Source organism: Melanerpes formicivorus, unplaced genomic scaffold (assembly GCF_026170545.1).
Source record: "Melanerpes formicivorus ecotype bairdi unplaced genomic scaffold, bMelFor1.0.p_v2 SCAF_29, whole genome shotgun sequence".
Lineage (NCBI taxonomy): Eukaryota > Metazoa > Chordata > Aves > Piciformes > Picidae > Melanerpes > Melanerpes formicivorus.
Window position 1 is genome coordinate 4,166,008 of NW_027142381.1, and position 20,973 is coordinate 4,186,980.

The 20,973-nt window shown below is 58.7% G+C and overlaps 2 protein-coding genes across 3 annotated transcripts in view; one reads left to right on the forward strand and one right to left on the reverse strand.

The window, feature by feature from the left end:
- Positions 1-14,265, forward strand: part of MYO18A (myosin XVIIIA) — a 37,625-nt gene extending 23,360 nt beyond the window's left edge. For both annotated transcript variants that reach the window (XM_068154539.1, XM_068154542.1), the window contains 24 exons: positions 108-217; positions 319-384; positions 633-761; positions 1,199-1,342; positions 2,375-2,464; positions 2,561-2,680; positions 2,758-2,869; positions 3,001-3,128; positions 3,292-3,446; positions 4,577-4,700; positions 4,780-4,980; positions 5,275-5,385; positions 5,705-5,809; positions 5,922-6,068; positions 6,160-6,273; positions 6,452-6,568; positions 6,669-6,752; positions 6,973-7,110; positions 7,779-7,964; positions 8,047-8,186; positions 9,205-9,249; positions 10,791-10,913; positions 11,849-13,039; positions 14,181-14,265. In XM_068154539.1, coding sequence (XP_068010640.1) covers positions 108-217; positions 319-384; positions 633-761; positions 1,199-1,342; positions 2,375-2,464; positions 2,561-2,680; positions 2,758-2,869; positions 3,001-3,128; positions 3,292-3,446; positions 4,577-4,700; positions 4,780-4,980; positions 5,275-5,385; positions 5,705-5,809; positions 5,922-6,068; positions 6,160-6,273; positions 6,452-6,568; positions 6,669-6,752; positions 6,973-7,110; positions 7,779-7,964; positions 8,047-8,186; positions 9,205-9,249; positions 10,791-10,913; positions 11,849-13,031 — 3,872 coding nt within the window. In that variant the 3' untranslated portion in view covers positions 13,032-13,039; positions 14,181-14,265. The remainder of the gene's footprint in view (positions 1-107; positions 218-318; positions 385-632; positions 762-1,198; positions 1,343-2,374; positions 2,465-2,560; positions 2,681-2,757; positions 2,870-3,000; positions 3,129-3,291; positions 3,447-4,576; positions 4,701-4,779; positions 4,981-5,274; positions 5,386-5,704; positions 5,810-5,921; positions 6,069-6,159; positions 6,274-6,451; positions 6,569-6,668; positions 6,753-6,972; positions 7,111-7,778; positions 7,965-8,046; positions 8,187-9,204; positions 9,250-10,790; positions 10,914-11,848; positions 13,040-14,180) is intronic.
- Positions 14,266-15,458: 1,193 nt separating this feature from the next.
- PIPOX (pipecolic acid and sarcosine oxidase) lies at positions 15,459-18,382 on the reverse strand. Its single transcript, XM_068154543.1, has 8 exons — positions 18,233-18,382; positions 17,773-17,921; positions 17,142-17,343; positions 16,881-17,063; positions 16,663-16,815; positions 16,437-16,595; positions 16,214-16,289; positions 15,459-16,120 (listed from the first exon to the last, which is right to left on the reverse strand). The coding sequence occupies exons 1-8, from the start codon at positions 18,356-18,358 to the stop codon at positions 15,990-15,992; spliced, it is 1,179 nt and encodes a 392-aa protein (XP_068010644.1). The 5' UTR covers positions 18,359-18,382; the 3' UTR covers positions 15,459-15,989.
- Between the last annotated feature and the right edge of the window lie 2,591 nt (positions 18,383-20,973).

Sequence of the window (20,973 nt, forward strand, 5' to 3'; positions counted from 1 at the left end):
TCTTCCAAAAGATGGGTCCAAGCAAGTCAGGCCATGTAGGGTTGTCCCTGGCCATTCCCTGGGCATCCTGGCTGCCCCCACAGGTCATCTCTCTCTCACTCCCCCAGGATACCCTGACCACATGGTGTTTGCGGAGTTTAGGCGACGTTTTGACGTCCTGGCCCCGCATCTGACCAAGAAGCATGGGCGCAACTACATTGTGGTGGATGAGAAGCGGGTACTTACCCTGTGCCAGGGCCAGTGCTGCGGCCTGGCATCCCTTGCACTCTGGGGGTCTCCTAAACCGAGCCTGGCCCTGACACCTCTCGCTCTCCACAGGCAGTGGAGGAGCTCCTGGAGTCACTGGACCTGGAGAAGAGCAGCTACCACATGGGTTTGAGCCGGGTATGATGCCCAGCACTGGCTGTGTGTGCCAGCAGTGGTATGGGCAGGTGTGGGTGGCACAAGGGCAGCACTGTTTGCTTCCGCCTACAGAATTCCTCTCGTGCCTGGGGAACAAAACCCCCATGTCAGGCTGGCGGCTGCAGAGGGGAGAGCCACATCCCCGCTGGCTGGTGCAGCAGAAGGGTGGTTCGGTGTGGCTGGAGGGATGCCGGCACCCACTGGCGTCTCTCCCTGCTGCCCTCCCGCAGGTGTTTTTCCGGGCCGGGTCTCTGGCCAGGCTGGAGGAGCAGCGCGACACCCAGACCAGCAGGAACATCACCCTCTTCCAGGCAGCGTGCAGGGGCTTCCTGGCACGGCAGCAGTTCAAGAAAAGGAAGGTTCGTCCCAGCAGCTCTCCCCTCCCCGCTCTGCAGCACAATTTCGCCAAAAATGGGCAGTGCAGCCTTTCTGCAGCCGCCTGGGCCAGCACCTCCTCCTCCTCCCACCTCCCCCCACACTCCCAGCTGTGGGGAGCCGTGGGGGGCCAGGGGAAACTGGGGGCTGGGGGAAACTGGCAAGGAGGGTGCTGGGCATTGCTGCAGCGGGATGAAGCAACATCTCAGCTCCTACTTTTAGTATTAAAGAGGGCGTAAAATAGGCATCTCGGCAGCTCCTCGCCTTCTGCAAGATTAGCATTTGGAGGGGCTGGAGGGAATCAAGCAGCAGCTAAGCTGGGTGCGATTAGCCCAAATGCTAGCAAAGGGGAGCATGCCAGGGTGCTGAGAGCCCACCCACTCCACTTTGTCCCTCTGCTGGCACCCCATGCCCCACACAGATCCAGGATTTGGCCATCCGGTGCGTGCAGAAGAACATCAAGAAAAACAAGGGGGTGAAGGACTGGCCCTGGTGGAAGCTCTTCACCACCGTGCGGCCCCTTATCGAGGTGCAGCTCACTGAAGATCAGATCCGTGGCAAAGACGTGGGTATCTCTGTGGCAGGGGGTGCTGTATGGGGCAGGGGGGGCTGTGAGCAGTGTCGGTTGTGGGCAGTGTCGGCTGTGGGCAGTGTCCTGCACTGGGTTGGGATACAGAATCTTGCAGCAGGATGAGATGCAGGAGCCCGTGGTGGGCTAGGATGCAGAATCCTGCAGTGGGGTGGGATGCATGACCCCACAGTTGGGTGGGATGTAGGACCTTATGGTAGTGTGGGATGCAGGAGCCCACAGTGGGGTGGGATGTAGGACCCTACGGTAGTGTGGGATGCGATGCAGGACCGTGGCAGCCCCCTGCCCTCAGCGGCAGGCTCGAATTGCTCCCTAATTTGCGAATCAGCATGTCATTAGCATCCGAGTGCCGGCTGTTGCCTGAGCCCAATTACAAGGCGTGGAGAATGGAAATGAAACCCTGTGCCGAGAGGCATATGTGGGGGCTCCACACCACGCTGGCAACCAGACACTCGTGCCCCTGCCGAGCCTGCCCGGCACGGAGCCACTGCCTGGCTCAGCTTTCACCCTGACACACTGAGGATGGGTGCCCAGGGTGGGGGTGCCCAGGCCCCCTCCTGACCCCTGCCAGCCTGTTTGGGTCCAGAGGAGAGGAGAGAAAGATATACTTGAAGTTGCCAGCTGGACACGCCTCCCTGGTGTTCGCTGGTGGTCCCTGGGCATCCTGGTGGGTTGGGTGCACCCAAACCCTTCAGCAAGCTGCCAGTTGATGGGTTAGCTCCCACCTCCTGTCCCGGGAGCTGTGGGACCCTCCCCCAGTTTTGCCAGGGCTGCCTGGTGTTTCAACACCATTTATGGGGTTGGAGTCAGCATGGCGGCAGAGCCGGTTGGGGAAAGTCCCTGCCCAACCCTTGGCAGGGAAGAGCAGCCCCCGCTCCCCGGGGAGCCCCCACCCTGCCCACCCACTGCTGGGGGAGTGCTGGGGGGGTTGCAGAGACCTGCCAGCCGCCTGCCTGCCAACCTCTTTGCCTTGCGCCTGCCCCCTCCTTCACTGCCCCTCTGTTGCAGGAAGAGATCCAGCAGCTGAAGAGCAAACTTGAGAAGGTGGAGAAGGAGCGGAACGAGCTGCGGCTCAACAGCGACCGCCTGGAGAGCAGGGTAGGTCCTTGCCGGTGCTGGGGTGGGGTGCAGTGTAGTGCTGGCTTACCCCAGCACCTGCCCCACGGTCCTGTTCCCCCACCACCCCCACCCCAGATCACAGAGCTGACATCGGAGCTGACAGACGAGCGAAACACCGGCGAGTCGGCCTCCCAGCTGCTAGATGCTGAGACAGCTGAGAGGCTGCGGGCTGAGAAGGAGATGAAGGACCTGCAGGTACGTGCTTTTCTCCCTGGTTTCACAGTGCCTCTCAGTCCCTCTCTGGTGCTCACTGCAGACACATCCCTTCCCAGGCCAAATACGATGCCCTGAAGAAGCAGATGGAGTCGATGGAAATGGAGGTGATGGAGGCTCGGCTCATCCGAGCAGCCGAGCTCAATGGGGAGCTTGATGACGATGATTCAGGTACAGTCCTGCTTCCAGTGCTTGCCACCAGCACACCCTGGGTGCTCTGTGGGCACAGCACCATGGTCCCTTCTCCATGTTGTCCTGAACCACCCTGCACAGCTCCTTGGTGACCCCATTTCTACACCCAGGTGGTGAATGGCGTCTGAAATATGAGCGGGCGGTGCGGGAGATCGACTTCACCAAGAAGCGACTGCAGCAGGAGCTGGAGGACAAGCTGGAGGTGGAGCAGCAGAGCAAGAGGCAGCTGGAGCGGAGGGTGAGTGGGTCTCAACCCTGGGGACTCCCTGGTCCTCTCAATATAGGGATAGGCAAGGGGTGGGCAGCTGCTGCCCGCTCAGAGCTGAGACTGCACATGGCCTGGAAAACAGGGGTGTGCTGGCTTCCCAGAGCCCTCACTGCCTTCCTGCCCCTGCCCACAGCTGACAGATCTGCAGGCAGACAGTGAGGAGAGCCAGCGGGTGCTGCAGCAGCTGAAGAAGAAGTGCCAGCGCCTGGCTGCAGAGCTGCAGGACACCAAGCTACATCTTGAGGGCCAGCAAGGACGCAACCATGACCTGGAGAAGAAGCAGCGGAGGTGGGGAACATGCGCTGGAGGTGACAGGGGACCTGCAAGGGATGGTATCTTTGCCACAGAGGGGATGGGATCCTTGCCATGTGGCAAGCTTTCTTGCAAAGTGGCATTACCATTTTAGAAGGGATTTGGGCACTTCACCAGTTCCCACTTGGCTGGGGTGGTGTCTCCAGCAGGATAACACTGTCCATGTTGGACGTGTTTGTTGCAGTGGGGGGACCCCAATGCCCTTTTGGGGGGCCTGAAGCCGAGTGATCTCCTAGTGTGGGGCTATGCCCCGTGGTGGGGGCTGCTCATGCCCCCTAGCTCTGCTTGGCACTCATCTCATCCCATCCCCTCTCCCAGCCCCAAAGTTTACTAACGTTATTAAGCAGCGGGGACGCTTTCATCTCATTATGGTAATGATCACACACAAATACAGCCAGAGAATCCAATCTAATTAATTTCAATTTCCGCGGATTGGAGTCTCTGCTAATGCAGCTGTTTATTACCCAGCGCGAGGGAGAATGGGGATTAGCTGCCGAGGTGTTTAACGCAGGTCGCAGACTCGAGCGCAGGGTTGTTTTCCAAGCCCCAAAGGCAGCAATTCAGATCAAACCCAGCTGATCCCATCCTGGGGGCACTGGGAGAGGCTGCTCCGGGCTGTATTGAGTGCTCACCACTCACAGGCTCATGTCCCCTCCGAGGATGGGACCAGTGCCATCTCGCATGGCATCACGACGCTGGGCTGTGACTGCGGAAGCCAAGCTGCTGCAAAAGCCCTTCCCTGCTGAAGGCCCTGCAATGCATTGCAGCCCCTCCACATCCTCTTCAGAGGATCTGGTGGTGTCACATAGCCAAGACCCCACTGTTAGCAGCCATGGTCCCTACCAGCATGTCCTGGCCTCATGGGAAGGCTGCTGGGGCTGCTGGTGTCTGTGCTGTGGTGCTGAGCAATGGCGTTGGGAGGGGTTTCTCTGAGTGGCTTCGTGCTGCTGCGCTGGCAGTTCCATCTTATCAACAGCACAATTTGAGTGAGCGCTGTGCCTACGCTCACTCCCAGTGCTTGCTGCTATGGAATGAGGGTGCTCAGTGGTGGTGGCACCAGTGCCTGTTGTGGGGTACTGAGTGCCCACCCCACTCTCCTTACACAGGTTCGACAGTGAACTCTCGCAGGCACATGAGGAGGCACAGCGGGAGAGGCTGCAGCGGGAGAAGCTGAGCCGTGAGAAGGATGTGCTGGTGGCTGAAGTCTTTGGCCTCAAGCAGCTGCTGGAGGTGAGCAGCCCCTAGTTCCCTCCCCAGTCTCCCCAGCTGGTGGGTGCCCAGGGCTCACAGTGACCCCCTGTCTTACCAGGACAAGGACTCAGACATCGTGGGGCTGACACAGAAGGCAGAAGCGCTGGAGGCTGAGCTGCAGGACATCTCCTCCCAGGAGTCAAAGGATGAAGCCTCCCTGGCCAAGGTGAAGAAACAGCTGAGGGACCTGGAAGCGAAGGTCAAAGACCAGGAAGAGGAACTGGATGAGCAGGCTGGGACCATCCAGATGCTAGAGCAGGTACAACGGGGAGGGGTGAGGTTTCTGGGCGGGGTGGTTTCATTCAGGGCTGTTATTACCTGGGCTGGGCTTACCTGGGAAGAGGAGTCAGTTGTCCTCAGCCCGGCATCAGGCCAGGCATCGCTGCTGCTGACACGGCTCCTGGCTCTCTGTGCCATGGCCCGGCAGGTCACTGTGGGGCGTGCAGCCCGGCCAGCCTCAGATCAGGGGGTTTTGTGGGTGAGTGGCACCCAGGGATTGGCATATGGGAGTCCCCACATCCCCTTTGTTCTGATCACATCTCCCCCTTTGCAGGCCAAGCTGCGACTGGAGATGGAGATGGAGCGGCTGCGGCAGACGCATGCCAAGGAGGTGGAGAGCCGCGACGAGGAGGTGGAAGAGATTCGGCAGTCGTGCCAGAAAAAGGTAGGGCTCAGCTACAGCTCTGCTGCCCAGGGTGGGCCAAGGTGCATCCCTGTGCCTCAGCCAGGTGCTGGGAGCTGCCAGCTGGGCACTGTCACGCAGCACTCGGCTCCCACGCGGCCGCAGCCCGGTTCTGCTCGCCCGGCAGGTCCTACCAGTCCTTCTGCTGCCCTGGCCGGTGTGCGCTGGGCTTTGCACCTCTGGTTGCACAAATGCCTGGCTGGTGGGGTCACCTGGTGTCCCCATTATGTGGGGACATGCAAGAGGGGGATCCTGGCCCCTTTCCCCCACCCTGACCAGATTGCCTGAACTGTCCCCCCAGCTGAAGCAGATGGAGGTGCAGCTGGAGGAGGAGTATGAGGACAAGCAGAAGGTTCTGAGAGAGAAAAGGGAGCTGGAGAGCAAGTTGTCTGCTGTCAGTGAGCAGGTAAAAGCTGGGGGCGGCCAGGCACATGCCTCACTTTGGGAACTCCAAAGTGACTGTGGAGGGGTGGGCACCCCACTGGCACAGTGTCCTGGCACAGTCTCCACTACCACAGGCCAACCAGAGGGACTTTGAGACAGAGAAGCGCCTGCGCCGGGACCTGAAGAGAACAAAGGCACTGCTGGCCGATGCACAGATAATGCTGGACCACCTGAAGAACAATGCACCCAGCAAGAGGGAGATTGCCCAGCTCAAGAACCAGGTGTGCATCCAGACCCTCCCCAAAACCACAGCCCTTGAGGGCCATGGGGTGTCCCCATGCCCCAGCCCAGTGCTGAGCTTTGTCCCCATAGCTGGAGGAGTCAGAGTTCACCTGTGCAGCTGCCGTCAAGGCCCGCAAGTCCATGGAGGTGGAGATTGAAGACCTCCACCTGCAGATTGATGATCTCGCCAAGGCCAAGGCAGCAGTAAGTGTTTTTTGGGGTGTGATGCACCATGATGGGGCTCTGCCCCACCTGCGCCTGAGGGGAGACCCTACTGCTGTGGCACATGCCAGCAGGGTGAAAGGACACCATTCGGGGTGGTTTTGGGTGCTGGGTGCCCCACCCCTGGGGTGCAGTGGGAGATGCAGATGGCTTCCCTCAGCTGGAGGAGCAGCTGAGCCGGCTGCAGCGGGAGAAGAACGAGGTGCAGAGTCGGCTGGAAGAGGACCAGGAAGATATGAACGAGCTGATGAAGAAGCACAAGGCAGCTGTGGCCCAGGTGAGGGGAAAGCAGCAGCTGCAGCACCCCCACCCCCTTAGTGTCCCTCTCAGAACCAGCACGGTAGAGACCCTGCTGATGGCCCTGTCCTGTCCTGCAGGCATCCCGGGATTTGGCACAGATGAACGACCTCCAGGCACAACTGGAGGAGGTCAGCAAGGAGAAGCAGGAACTGCAGGAGAAGGTGAGGAGCACTGACATCAGGCATGGACATGCACCCCATGTGAAGCCAAGGGACAGGGGACACCCAAGAGACCTGTTGCCCTACGGGGAGTGCAAAGCAGTCCTAGCGGGGGGCTCTCCATTGGAATGGGAGCAGCGTGGCCAGCAGCTCCACTCCAGGACAGCATGAAGGAGTGCCAGGGTGGTTGTGGTCAAGGCTGAGGCTGTGCTCCCCACTGCAGCTGCAAGGCTTGCAGAGCCAGCTGGAGTTCCTGGAGCAATCCATGGTGGACAAGTCGCTGGTGAGCCGGCAAGAGGCCAAGATCCGCGAGCTGGAGAACAGGCTGGAGTTCGAGCGGACACAAGTCAAACGCCTGGAGGTAGGCACTGGGCTCTACCTCTGCTCCAGTGGAACCAGGATGTGAGGAGGACCACGATGCAAAGCTGCCCAGGGGATCTGCCAAGCTCATCCCCAATACCCTTTCTGAGGGACCCCCCATGCCGCTGCCCTCACCTGCCAGCAGCCAGCCCCCATCCCCGCAGGGACACCGATAACAGTAATCGAGCGCCCAGCTCGGTGGAGAGCTGCTCTTCCCCTGCATTGACTGAGGGAAATTACAGACTCCCAGCCCCGCTGAACGCAGCCTGCTTTATATTCTGCCTCTGCAGCTCTGCCGGGGAGCAGAGCAGCTTAGCTCTCCTCTTAATATTTTCCAAGCTGTTATTTCCCTTCCCCGCTGTCTCTGCTGGGACCATAAATATGCAGTGGCTGGCTCAGCGGCCAGGGGAGAATGGGAGCTATTTTTTCCCTACCTTACATGCTGTAATTACTTCACACACAGTTAAATCTATTTTTCCGATTCGACAAAACCCCTGCGGTTCTTCTGCCCCTTCCCTGGCCCTGGGGGTGGTTTTCCCCTCCGTCTCCTGGTGTAAATCCGCAGGGCTGGCATGGGATCCATCCTCACGTGAGCCATCGGCGGGTGTCACTGCGGGGTGAGGGATCCGTGGGGGGATGTGGGGTGACCCCACGCCTGCTGCTCTGCAGAGCTTGGCCACACGGCTGAAGGAGAACATGGAGAAGCTGACGGAGGAGCGGGATCAGCGTGCGGCCGCTGAGAACAGGGAGAAGGAGCAGAACAAGAGGCTGCAGCGACAGCTCCGCGACGTCAAGGAGGAGATGGGTGAGCTGGCCAAGAAAGAGGCAGAGGCCAGCCGCAAGAAGCACGAGCTGGTGAGGCACCCATGACAGGGCCGGGCGGGGAGACAAGGGGCTTTCCCCAAGGTACTCAGCTCACCCTTCTCCCTCCCTGCAGGAAATGGACCTGGAGAGCCTGGAAGCTGCCAACCAAAGCCTGCAGTCAGACCTGAAGCTGGCCTTCAAGCGCATCGGGGACCTGCAGGCAGCCATCGAGGATGAGATGGAGAGTGACAGCAATGAGGACCTCATCAACAGGTAAGAGCACCTGGGCCTGGCTCCTGCACGAGGCATGTCACCAGGGTCACTGCTTCTCCTTGTCACTTCTGAAATGCAGTGAGGACCCCTCAGCTCTGCCTGGCCCTGGCAGGATGCTGTCCATCCATGCATTGTGCACACGTGCATCCGTCCATCCATGCATTGTGCACACGTGCCTCAGTCTGTGCACCTGTGCATCCATCCCTCCCTCCACCCACGGCCACCATGCGGCTTCTCCCATTTGTGGAGGTGCCTGAAATGCAGCCAGGAAGCCCCAGGAGACAGGGCAGCACAGGCTGGCTGGAGGTCTGGGATGCTGAGATCCAGCTCAGGACAGTGGGATCCAGCCCAGGACAGAATCATGGAATCATAGAATCATTTTGGTTGGAAGAGATCTTGAAGATCATCAAGTCCAACCATTAACCCAGCCCTGCTATGTTACCATTCAACCATGCCCCTCAGCACCGCATCTAACATGTCTTTTAAATCCCACCAGGGATGGTGACTCCACCACTTCCCCAAGCAGCCTGTTCCAGGGCTTGACAACCCTATCAGGGAAGAAATTTTTCCTAATGTCCAACCTAAACCTCCCCTGGCACAACTTGGAGATATTTCCTCTTGTCCTGTTGTTACTTGGGAGAAGAAACCAACCTCCCCCTTGCTACAACCTCCTTTTCAGATAGTTGTAGAGGGCAAGGTCTTCCCTCAGCCTCCTTTTCTCCAGACTAAGCAGCTGCAGTTCCCTCAGCTGCTGCTCGCAAGACTTGTGCTCTAGACCCTTCACCAGCTTCATTGCCCTTCTCTGGACACACTCCAGGATGCTGGGATTCAGCTGGGTGCAGCTCCACACCAGGAGTGTAGGGCAGCCCCATCCCCTCTCCTGGCCTTCCTCACCACTGAATTTGTCCCCATTTGCCCTCTACCTGTTTGGTCTGGTTTGTTTATTTTTTTACCCATTCATTTGATTTCCTTTCTGTTTTGTTTCTTCTCCCTTTGACCCCACCCCACCCCCTCCCAGTTTACAGGACATGGTGGCAAAGTATCAGAAAAGAAAGAGTAAACTGTGAGGAGCTTCTCTTTCCTTCCCCCCACTCCCCTAACTCCCACCTCACCCCCATGGGCCGGGGCCCCGCATGCCACTGGCCCACCTCCGCATGCCCTAACCGCATCCACGGCACAGCAGATAACTGCATCCCACACGGGGGGAACAGGGCTGAGCCCCTGGGCCGGGGTGGGGGGTGTTGTTCTGGCATGGCCGATGCTGAGCTCATCAGTGTGGAGCAGTGATGGAGTCCTGCTGCCACACACAACTAATATCCCTGCCGCGGTCGCTCCCCCGCGACCCCGGGTCCTGCTTAACTAACGGCACGCTCGCCCGGACAGGAATTGCATCTGATGTGGAATTTAATTCTGACAGTCATAAAACCTTAGCTGCCCCCAGACTTTGTTGATGGGGCTCACTGGGGGATGTTTTTTCTTGTTGTTTTGTGCTTTTTTTGGTTGTTGTTGGTTGTGGTTTTTCATCTCCAAGCCGAGCGTTGCCTGGATGTATTGCAGGGGAGGCAGACGTGCGTGATGGAGTGCAGCTCGTTGCTTTCAATGTAGTGAGGAGAATTCATATACAGGGTCTATCCCAGCCTGTCCGTTCTGCTAGTTGCCACCGTCCCCAGGCAGGGAATAAGCCCAAAGCTGGGCAGATAAAAGGGCTGTTTAGGATGATCTGATCTATCCCTGCCCCAGCAGCGGCTCAGGGGGAGCCCTCACCTCTGGCTGGCCGGCGGCGGGGTGAGCAGAGGGGGCTGTGCTGCTTCGATTTCCTTATAGATCCCGCCGGTACTGCCATAACCCTAATGAAAGCAGTAAGCAGTTAGGTATTAAGGGAGATTTATGCAGGGATGCTTTTAACGTGGAGGAATGGATTTTGCAATGCATACGGCACCTTCTTTCTAAAAGCAATCAATATGGCCACGAATGGCCATTATAAATTAGACGGTTTAGGCCAGATAGGGCTTTTTTTACACCGGGATGTAAATCAGGGCCGCTCCGGCACGGCAGGGCTGTAAATCTGCCTGCCACGCTCCTCTGCCTGCCTTGCTGGAGTCGTTTCAGTTCTGCCTGCTAAACTCCTGTTTACCCAGGGCCATCAACATCGCTCTTCCTTGCTGTAATTTTGCAGTCGACGGTGGCCTATAAAACGAACCCACTTACTTCCTTCCCAGCTCTGGAGCTGGAAATCGCCCGTCTTCCTGGAGCCTGCTGCCCTGGTGCCAGCCCCACTGTCTTATTTTTCCAGTTCTGGAGACATGCAGAGGCAGGGAGGGACACTGGGCAGAGGGTGCAGGAGCCCCTTGTCTAGGAAGGGGGGTGGTTTGTCAAGGCATTTTGGAGTTCCTAACATGCAGGTTGACTGTTTGCATGCAGGTTGCATCCCGGGAGATGGACCAGGGAAATGGAAAGGGGGTTTGGCTGTGCCAGGGTACATAGGCAGTGGGTACTGGGGGCGTTTGGTGCCCACTGGTGCAATTTCACCTCCCCAGCACCCAAATTCTCAGCATCCCATGCTCACCTCTTGCTTTCTTCTGCCCCAACCTGCTCCTCTGGCAGTGACGGTGACTCGGATGTGGACTCAGAGCTGGAGGAGCGTGTGGATGAGGTGAAGTCCTGGCTCTCTAAGAACAAAGGCTCCTCCAAAGCGCTCTCAGATGACGGCAGCCTGAAGGGCAGCAGGTGGGTGCAGGGCTGGGCGCAGGGCTGGCTGGCAGAGGACAGAGTGAGCTGGGTTGGGGAACAGCCAGGGTGTGGGGTTGGCATCCATGAGATGTGGTAGTCTGGGTGCCATGCTCCTGCTCAGTGCTTGCATGGCCAGCCAGAGAAGGGTTAACACTGGCAAGTATCTCAGATGAAGGAACATATGTCCCCAGTGAAGAACAAGATGACCTCCTTAGCCCTCCTCCACATCATCTTATCCACTGTGGCAGCAGGACCCATGAGTATCCACAGCCCCCACCCCTTCTGCCTCCCCTGGGTTCACCATGGTAGGTTATAGCACTGTGCGTTGTCCCTCTGTTCTGAGGCTGGATCCCTGCTCTGTCCTTCTCTCATTTGGTGCCCCACACATCTCCACACATGCAGCAGCAGTGGGGGACATGCCCAGGTGCCCCCATGGCACAGGGCCAGCTTGAGCCTAGGGCACACAGCCCCACTCCTCCTCCCTGCAGAAAGCCCTTGACTGCTGAGTGCAGATTGCTTTTATCCAAGCCCAATTTCTTAGCAGGGCTCCGAGAGTCCCAGGGGACTCCCCCCTCCTCTGCCAAGCAGCAGGGAAAGATCTGAGCTGTTTTTTTCTTAATTGGTTTAATTTATTCAGCAGTGCAGATGTAAAACATTTTGTTATTGGAGATAATTCCACCTTTTCTGAAGTCGGGAATCAAACGCAGCAGCTTTAGGTAGCCAACAATGAAATAAATTGAACGCAGCACTTTAAAGGGGAATCAAAGTGCCAGGCTAGAACAATTCCCCCATTTACATGATATTTTTCCACAATGCCATTTCCTGCTGATGCAAATTACCGAGGCTGCCTTGCTGCCCGCCCCTCCCTGCTCATCTCGCTCTCTCTCTTGTCTCCCCGGTGCGTGTACGGGGCCGTGGTGCTGCTGGCGCAGGTCAGCCTTGCCAGACGGCCCCGAGGGCGAGGAGCGGCCGGTGTCGGTGTTGAGCTGCCTCAGCTATAGGAAGCGGCCGGGCCTCAAGGACTCCATAGGTGGCCATGGGGATGAGCAGACGCTCTTCAGTGCGCTCAGCGAGCGACCGGCTTCCCCTGAGCGTGCTGCCCGCAGAGCAGCCCGGGGCGGTGAGCCCGAGGACCGGGCGGCCGTCATCGCCCGCGCCTTCGCTGACGCCAGCAACCGTGCTCGGCAAGGGCTGGGCAAGCGTTGGTCCCTCTCAGCTGCTGATGGCGAGAAAGCCTCCGTCGCCTCTGCCCCGGTGAGCCGGGCTTCCTCCACCTCCTGGCGTGGTCTGGAGGATGAGGACGAGGGGGACGAGGGGTACTCGGTGCTGAGCTTTGCGCTCTCCAGCCCTGGGAGCTTGCGGAGCCGACGTGGGGGACCAGAAGGCCGTCCCGAGTCGCGGCGCTCCCTGGTCCGCAGCCGCCCAGATGAGGGAGAAGAGGGGTCCCGCGGGCAGCTCCCTTTGGCACGCAGCTTCTCTGTGCCCCCTCGGCCCCGCAGTGCTGCCTCTGAGGAGGGGGCTCCTGGGGATGCCCACTCCGTGGGGCACCGCTCCTACCTTGACCCTGACCTGGAAGCTGCCATCCAGGAGGTGCTGAGCTACCGCCCACTGCGGGCCAGGGGCATCTCCAGCCCCGAGGCTGACTCTGGGGACGATGGCCGCAGCGTGTGGAGCATGAGAAGTGTGAGAAGTGCAGCCCCGCTGGGTGCTGCTGACCGACCCTCCGGCAACCTGCGTCGCTCTGCATCTGCTCTTGACTTCTCTCGGCGCTCTGGGCGGCACCGCAGCAGCTCAGGCTCCTCAGATGAAGAGGAGGAGCGGAAGAAGAAGAGTGCTAAGAAGCGCACCAAGAAGGCCAAGAAGAAATCCAAGAAGAAGAAGAAGAAGCAGCAGCAATCATCATCTGACTCGAGTTCCTCCTCCGATTCCTCCTCTGATTCCTCCTCTGGTTCCACCAGCTCCTATCGGAGCACCTCTAGTGTCAAAAAGGGCCCAAAGGCAGTGGGGGGCGAGGAGCCAGGACATCCTGGCCGGGGCAAGAAGGAGGAGAAGCAGCGGAAGAAGCAGGTTGACAGCCTGATGATGAAGTACTTGTACCGTCCCGAGAGCGACTGAGGCAGGAGGTGGGAGCAGTGTGTGCCGTGCAGCATGAAACTCCCCGTGTGCCACTAACCACTCGCCCTAACCCTTGCCCAGCTCTGGGCATGGAGTCTACCTCCACCAGGCACCCTGAGATGGAGCATCCCACAGCAGCCTTACTTTTGGGGTGCTGCAGAATTCCCATGCTGGGAGCTCTCTAGTGGTGGGCAGAATTCCCAGCATGGCTGCAGTGGGACCGGCAGCTGCCCATGCTGCCAGAACACAGCACGTTCAGCATCAGCAGCTGTGGGACACGGGGAAGCACTAATCCCTTCCCAGCTCCCAGAACACAGCTGACTTTATTCCTCTGGGAGAATTAAGTGCTTGCTGGGTGGCACAGTGTTCCTGCTCATTTTGGGGCATTTGCCACCCCAGGGAGGGCAGTGGGTCCTGAAGGTGGTGGGTTGGAGTGGGACAGGTACTAACATGCATCCTCTGAGTGTGTGATCTTGGGGGAAGGCAGCACCTACAGCAGGGCAGGAGGTTGGGGCTTGGAGGTGTTTCTGGGGATGACCACATCCTGCTACCCTGCACTGTGTAGGATGCCTGTGATGGGGAACTGGAATGCAAATGGCCTCACCCTGCTGGGCTTTGGAGCTCTGCACCCTGTTTGATGGCAGAATTGATCCTTTCCAATGGCTTGGATAGGAAGAGGGCTAGAGGAAGGGAGAAAAGCCTTCTGGAGACGTGGTCCCCCTTGGGCTGCCTGCTACCTGTCTGGGGCCAGGGAAGTAATTATGAGGTGGCAGGGAAGGCAGAGAAACATCCCCAGAACCCATCCATGGGCTCTGGTGCAACTGAAACCCTCAAGCAGTGATGTCCACAAGCCCTGGTGTTTACACCCATAGACACTTGCCTTTTTCTGAGCGAGGGGTGCCAGGTGCCTGTGGTTGGTGGCACCAAACAGGCCCAGCGTGACTCCACCACAGAGCAGGAGCTCAGCTTGGCAAGGAGTCAGTTGCAGTGGAGTATGCCCTAGATATCTTGGAAATAATAAAGAAGATGGTGATCAAGGCTCCAGTCAGCCAGCTGCCAGTGCGCTGGCTCACTACAGCTCCTAGTGTAGCTGTGCTGGGAGCATGGAGCACCCCCTGGCCCCCACTAACCCCACTCTCTCCTGTACAGCCCCCCAGGCTCCCGGCATGCATTCGCCTACGATCGATGGGATGAGGAGCAGGACACCGGGGAAAGCACACGCCGCTCCTCCCGCAGCTCCCCCAGCGCCAGCGAGATGGAGAGCCGGCCCGCAGAGACCCCCGCCTAGCCCCCCACTACCATTTCCCATCGCCCCAGAAACACTTCAGCTCCACGGGGCCGCCCTGGGCAGCCGGTATTTCTTCTGCACAGAGTGGGGACACACACGCAGCCACCGCCCCAGCCCTGGCCGTGGTTGGGCAGAGCAGCCCGGCTGGCTCACTGGCTGCAGCCCCCCCACCGCCCCCAGCCTCCCACCTCCTGTCTGTCCTTGGTGGCACAGGCAGCACCTCCAGCACCCTGGATTTATTCCTCCGTGCCTGCTGGCTCTTTATTTTGTAACTTAACCCCCCCTCCCCAGGCACCTCGCCATCCTCTTAAGCCCCTTTTAGTTGAGCCAAAGACGTCTCTCGCTGGCCAGACCCTGGGGAGCAGCCACCCAGCAGCTGGGAAGGGAACAGGGGGATGGAGTCCCAGACATCCCCACAGGTTGTCATCACCACCCTGCCCCCTCTCAGCCCCCTACCCTTACCTGGTTGTTTTGCACTAGCCCAGCTGTGCATCCCACTCCTACCCCCTTTACGTTCAGTATGAAAATAAATGTAATTTCTGGCTGGTGACACCAGCTGCTGCCTGCTCCACATGCCTGGGGGGGAGTTGCCCCCTTTTGGGGGGTGGGGGGTGTTTGCCTGGTGGTGGGGTCTGGCAGGACAGATCCAGCCCCAGCAAGGGGCTGCATATAGGGGCTAAACCTGGCCCCTTCCCCAAACCCACTGCCCCCAGGAGTGATGGGGAGGTGGGAGATAACCCTTGTGGATGCCAGCACTGAATCATTTATCAATCTCCATAAATATGCAGATGAGCAGTGGGGACAGGAGCCCGCTGCCTGCCCGCGTTAATTATTTAACACGGAGGAGATGATGATGTGCGCTGCCGACCGCCCGCGCCGCCCGCGGCCCAGCCTCAGCTCTGGCACCCGCCAGCCTACACCAAGTGTTGCCCTCTGCCCTCCTCCCAGCTCCAGGGAGCCCTGCCACCCCCAGAAGCCCCCCACACTCCTGGGACCCTGGCAAACCAGGTCGTTTGATCCCTTTTCCCACCGTCCCTTGGAAACAAATGGGCCGAGCTCGGCGCTTGCTGCCATAAAGCCGCGCTGCGCTAATGCGCTTTCATTAAGTGGGAGCGATCTAATGATAATAAAATGGCACATTTAACATTAAAACATTTAACTTGACTCCTAAGCGAGTGTGTCTCTCCGTGCTGTTCCAGCTCCATCTTCATGAGGCTGACAGAGCTCCTTAATTTGTTTCCGGGGAGCGGGTGCTCAGCAGAGACAGCGTGGCATGGCACAGCATGGGGGACGCCAGGATGCAGGGATGTGGGAATGCAGGGTATCAGAATGCTGGGATGCAGGGATGCTGGGTTGTCAGCGTGCAGGGCTCTAGGCATGCAGAGGTGCTAGGATGTGGGGATGGTGGAGTGCTAAGGTGCACAGATGGAGAGCTGCTGGGATGGGAGGGGTGCCAAGATCCAGGGTGCTGGGATGGTGAAGTATGGGGATGTAGGGATGCAAGGTGGAGCTGGGCTGTCGTGGGTGGAGGGGTGCTGGAGTGCAGAATATTGAGAGCCTAGGATGCAGGGAGGTGGAGGTACATAGGGATGCAGGGTTGCTAGGCACACTGGACATCAGGCTGCAGGGACATAGCTGCAGGCCATGCAGGCACGGCCAGGACTCTGCACTCACAGTGCAGACCGGAGCACGTTAGAGAAGCGAGTGATGGCAAAGGGGGCCACACTGTGGGACGGCTCCTCATCCAGGCTCAGCTCACACAGCAGCTTCCCCACCACTGGTGCCAGCTTGAACCCATGGCCTGCGAGGAGGAGGGAGATATGTTGGGGCACAGCTGTCCCCATGGCCCCAGCCAGCTTTAGGGTGCCATGTGGGGCTGGCCACCTTTGCTTACCTGAGAATCCAGCCCCGATGATGATGTTGCTGTACTGGGGGTGGCGGTCCAGGATGAAGTCTTCATCTGGGGTGTTCTGGGGGAGCATTGGGATGAGGGTGTGGGGGCCAAGGTCCTATTTTGCACCCCAGGTTGGAGCAGGGGAGGGATGCCAAGGTCCACCTTGGGGCAGGGAGGAGCTGGGACCCCAGCACCAAAGTCCTGCTATTTGGGGATGTCTCACCGTGTAGAGGCAAGTCTCCACCACTGCCGGCTGGGTCTCTAGCCCAGGCAGGTAGCTGCTGATGAATCTGCTCAGAAGGGCAATGCTGGGACGAGGGGCACCTGGGGTAGCCCAGTCCCGCTTCTCAGGGTCAGTAGGGCTGCCATAGTGGTAGCACACCTGGGAGGCAGCTGGTTAGGGAGGAGTTAGCTGTGGGATCCCCCAGCCACTGCTGCGTCCCGCTCACCTTGACCAGCCCCGGGTACTCGAGGGCTGGCAGCCCATAGACACTGTGGGGAGGTTGGCTCAGCCCTGTGGTGATGAAACAGGGACTGGCTCTGCCCGTGTCAGGGCTCCCTGGCTCCTTCTTCCTCCAGTAGCAGACGTCAATGCGCAGGGGCTGAGGATTACCACGTTAGCCTCGGGGTTGTGGTTGTGAGACCCCACAGTGCCACCACTCCTTACCTGCAGTGGCAGGTGGAGGCCCAGGGGTGCCACGAGGGCACCCGTCCAAGCTCCAGCTGCAATGATGACCCGGGAGGCCTGGTACACCCCAGCAGAGGTGGTGACAGTGACCATGGTCCCAGGTTCAATGCGCAGCACCTTCTCCCCATCCCGCAGGGTGCCCCCGTGCCGGCAAAAGACGTCCTGGACAGAGACGGTGACAAGAATGGCTGTGGGGACAGAGCCAGGGCACACCCATCCCATCCCCTCAGCAGCACCCACCTGCACTGCCCGCAGTGCCCGGTCAGCGAAGAGCACTCCGCCGGTGCCATCCCACAGGGCCACCTCACCCTCGTGGATCCGAAGGCCGGGGAAGCGCTGGGCCAGTGTTGTGGCATCCAGGACCTCACCATCATCCAGGTTGCGCCGGCAGCTCTCCAGCTCTGGGTCACCTGCTGGCCCCAGCACCACCAGCCCCGTCTGCCTGCACCCCACCAGCCACATCAGCTCTCCCCTTGCCCTCTCCTTGCCCAGACTCCCCCTTGCTTTATCCCTGGGGGAAACTGAAGCACGGCAGCGTCAGCGATGCTTGGCATGCACCGTGCCCTGGTGCCAGGAAACCCCATGGTGGGACATTGACAGGCCATGAGGTGATGCATGGGAAGGGTCCAGACACCAGCATCGTGCTCACCCCTGCAAATTCAGCGAGTGCCATCGGCCCTGACCCCAGCAGTGGGGGACCGTTTAGATGCTCATTTCCTTAATGGCACTTCCTTTATGGAGCCCCATAAATCATCCCGGCTGATGGCTGCCTGCCAGGATGGCCTCAGTCTGCTGAGCAACCACGGTCCCCAGTGCAGTCCCATGGGGAGGGGACAGTGCCCTGCAGGGGCTACACCCCCTTTCCCATTACCTGTAGAGGCTGGTGCTGGCCTCAGCCTCCAGCTGCTGCCAGAGGCGGAAGCTGTCGGGCATCATGTGGGCGTAAACTGCCTGGGCATAGGTACTGCGGATGATGCGGCTCTGCCCGTGCGAGCTGCCCCGTGAGTGGGGCAGGATGAACTGTGGGGCAAGGAGGGCATGGGGGTGACCTCAGCCACTGGCAACCCCAACCCTGCCAGCCCCATGGGCACTGGCATTGTGCTGCAGTGGAAACTTGAGGGCAGTCTGCCAGTGCCAATCACAGCACCGAGAAATATCAGCAAACAGGGGGCCTGGCACTGGGAATATGAGGGTGCTGGCACTGAGGACCAGAGCTGCTGGCAGCAGCTCCTCTGCATGCAGTGGCAGAGGGCAAAGGTCTGCAAATGCCTGCCCCAGCGTGTCAGGCAACACAGCAGGGGTGCAGACATCAGGGTTAGGGACACCAGTACCTGCTCCAGCAGGAGGGTGTTCCGGTGGCGTTGAGCCAGGTGGTAGGCAGTGAAGGAGCCCTGGATGCCAGCTCCAATGACGATGGCATCGTAAGTGGCCTGGATGGGCTGGCTCAGGGCAGCCATGTCTGTCCTCCTCCTGTTCCTACAGGCAACTGGGAGCCAGGAATCAAGCCAAGGGGAGGGACAAGGCAAAGTCCATCCAACTTGAGTGGGTGGTGGAGCATTGGCAGCTCTCCAGCCCTCACTGGGTTGGCTGAAACATGTGAGGGTCACATCCTTCCTGTGCCATGGGACTGGCCAGCCGGGACTATCCCCATTACCTCACTAACATTGGCACCCAGCCTGGAGAAGGCAGCTCACCCCTCAGCAGTGGCACAGCTAGCGGTGTGGGGGTTTTACCCCCTCCTTCCCTTCTTGGCACATGGCATGTGGCACGTGGTATGTTCCCCTTACCCTGGCACCAGCAGAGCACAGGGCCCACCCAGACCAGCCCCTCAACTCTACATCCTCCCACCACCTCCCCTCAGCCCCATGGCACCACCAGTGAGATCAAAGTGAGTGGGTGAGATAAGCATGATGGACACTTTTTTTTCCAATCAATCCCCTTTTCCCTGCCCACTGGCCACTGGCAGCTTTGGCTGCAGCAGGACACGGGGCTGGATGGGAAACCTCCACCTGCTTTGAGGCAGACATGGTGGTTGTTTTTTTTTCCCCTCTGGCACCATTTATTATGGCCATAAACTATTCTGGTGCCATCTTTCGTTGTTGCTGCTATTTTTGTTAACAGGAGATAAGTGTGACTGGGGGCTTGCCAGAGCAACCAAAAGATGCAGCGTGGAACCCTGTGCCCTGCTGGTGCTGAGGTTTTTTTGCAAGCCTACAGAATTGTGGGGTGAGATATGGGGTCTGAGGATACTCAGTGACTCCTAGGAGTGGGGGAACAACGCAAGCAGGGGCTGCTAGCTTTGCCCACTGCTGCCACTGCCCTGCGCTGCCTGACAGCTAATTAGGGAAAGTAATTTACTCTGGCTTTTGTGGTGTAAAAAGCATTATTTACTGGTTAATTGTTGCTATTACAAAATGTTAAATATCATTATTTATTTTGCTGCTCGCTCCTGGTGATGGATGAAGCCCTGGGGTGTGTGGGAGGCCCATGCAAGGCCGGGGGAACGGGGGATTTCCAGCCCAAACCACGGCGCCCAGATAGGTTGGGGGAACACCCTGGCACTGTGCAAAGGGAGAAAAGGCAGAAAAAAGGTGAGAGGAGGATGGAGAATGCAGGTGAAGGCTGGGCTCCACCCAGGGCCCTTCATCCACACTGCTGCTCAGGACCACTAATGCAATGAGTGCGTGTCGGTCTCAGCATCGCCGCGGCGCCTGGGGCTCTGCAGCATGCAGTGTCCTGTTAAATCAGCACAGCCTCCCTTGCCTTTGATGTTACAAATAATTCACTGATTTCCCCAGGTTCCAGTCTGCTTTTTTTGCGCTTTGAACAGCCCCTTTACCTGCTCTTCCTTTTTTTCTGGGGAGATGAAGAATAATTAATTATCCATGAAACGCTAAATGGCAAAAATGAACTCCTCTGCCGTTAACGGCATGTTAATAGAGCAGGCTGGAACAGCCTCCCTCGTGCTGCTGTGAAGGTGGGGTGCAGGGATGGTCATCAGCACTGGAGGGGACGGCAACTGTCCCCACAGCTTGGTGAGACCCTTCAAGCTACCACTTTCATTGTATAGATGGCCTCAGTTAGAGCTGATCCTAGAGAGCAGGGGGGTCTGCACCCCCAGAGCCAAAACAAAAGCAGCTGCATGGGCTTGTCTTGCCTTGGGTGGAGTTTTCTGCAGGGGCTCCCAGCCCTGTGCCCATCCTGCCATCATCCTCTTCTCTGGGGTTTAAATTGACCAGAGGCAATAGTCGTGGTGGGAAGAAATTCATTTCCCAGAGCAGCTGGCGTGGGTCAGGAGAACTGCACCAAGAGCGCAGTAAAAATTACTTATTCCCTGCATGGGCTGGCTGAGATGGAGGCATAGGATGGGATGGGATGGGATGGATGGATGGATGGGTGGGTGGGTGGGTGGATGGATGGATGGATGGATGGATGGATGGATGGATGGATGGATGGATGGATGGAAAAATCTCAGGGCTGCTACTGGCACAGAGGTGTGTGATGCAGATTTGGGGATCTGCCCAGTGCAGGCTGTGGAAGCCACTCTGGCTCAGATCCATGTGGGGCTGGATGGAGAAACAGGGTATGAGGAACTTTGGACAAGGCCAGGCAGGTTGCAGCAGCGGCTGCCTGCCTGCTGAGCTCTGTATCTGCAGCACTTGCTGCACCCACAGCACCTGCCATGCACTGGGATGGCAGCTGAAGCTCCCCAAAAGCCCACCATCAGCCATGCAAATGTTTCATATCAGCCTGAGCCAGCCTTCTCCTCCAGCAAGTGCACACTAGCACTTAAAACAGAATTAGGGAGCACCATGGCTCCCCACTGAGCCAAGGCTGAATGGCTGCAGGGATCACAGTGTCCTCCCCACCTGGCCACAGTGTGTCAGCTCCAGCTGTGCTTGCTTCCATTTACCACTCCAGCCCTCACCATTCTCCACTCTTTGAAGGCATCTGCGACGGGCTTGTTTGCTTTGTGTCAAAGCCAGCAGCCACCCAAGGCAGCCCCTCATTAGCAGTCCAGGTACGCGCCCGGGGAGGTGTCAGGCGGATTAAAATTATTTGAATATCATAA

Excerpts from the sequence above, each read along its gene's own strand:
- PIPOX (XM_068154543.1), bottom strand. The coding sequence starts at position 18,358 with ATGGCTGCCCTGAGCCAGCCCATCCAGGCCACTTACGATGCCATCGTC. Across the intron at positions 17,064-17,141 it reads GGGCACTGCGGGCAGTGCAG|GACGTCTTTTGCCGGCACGG; the intron begins GTGGGTGCTGCT and ends GTCTCTGTCCAG. Across the intron at positions 16,816-16,880 it reads GCCTCCACCTGCCACTGCAG|CCCCTGCGCATTGACGTCTG; the intron begins GTAAGGAGTGGT and ends GGTAATCCTCAG.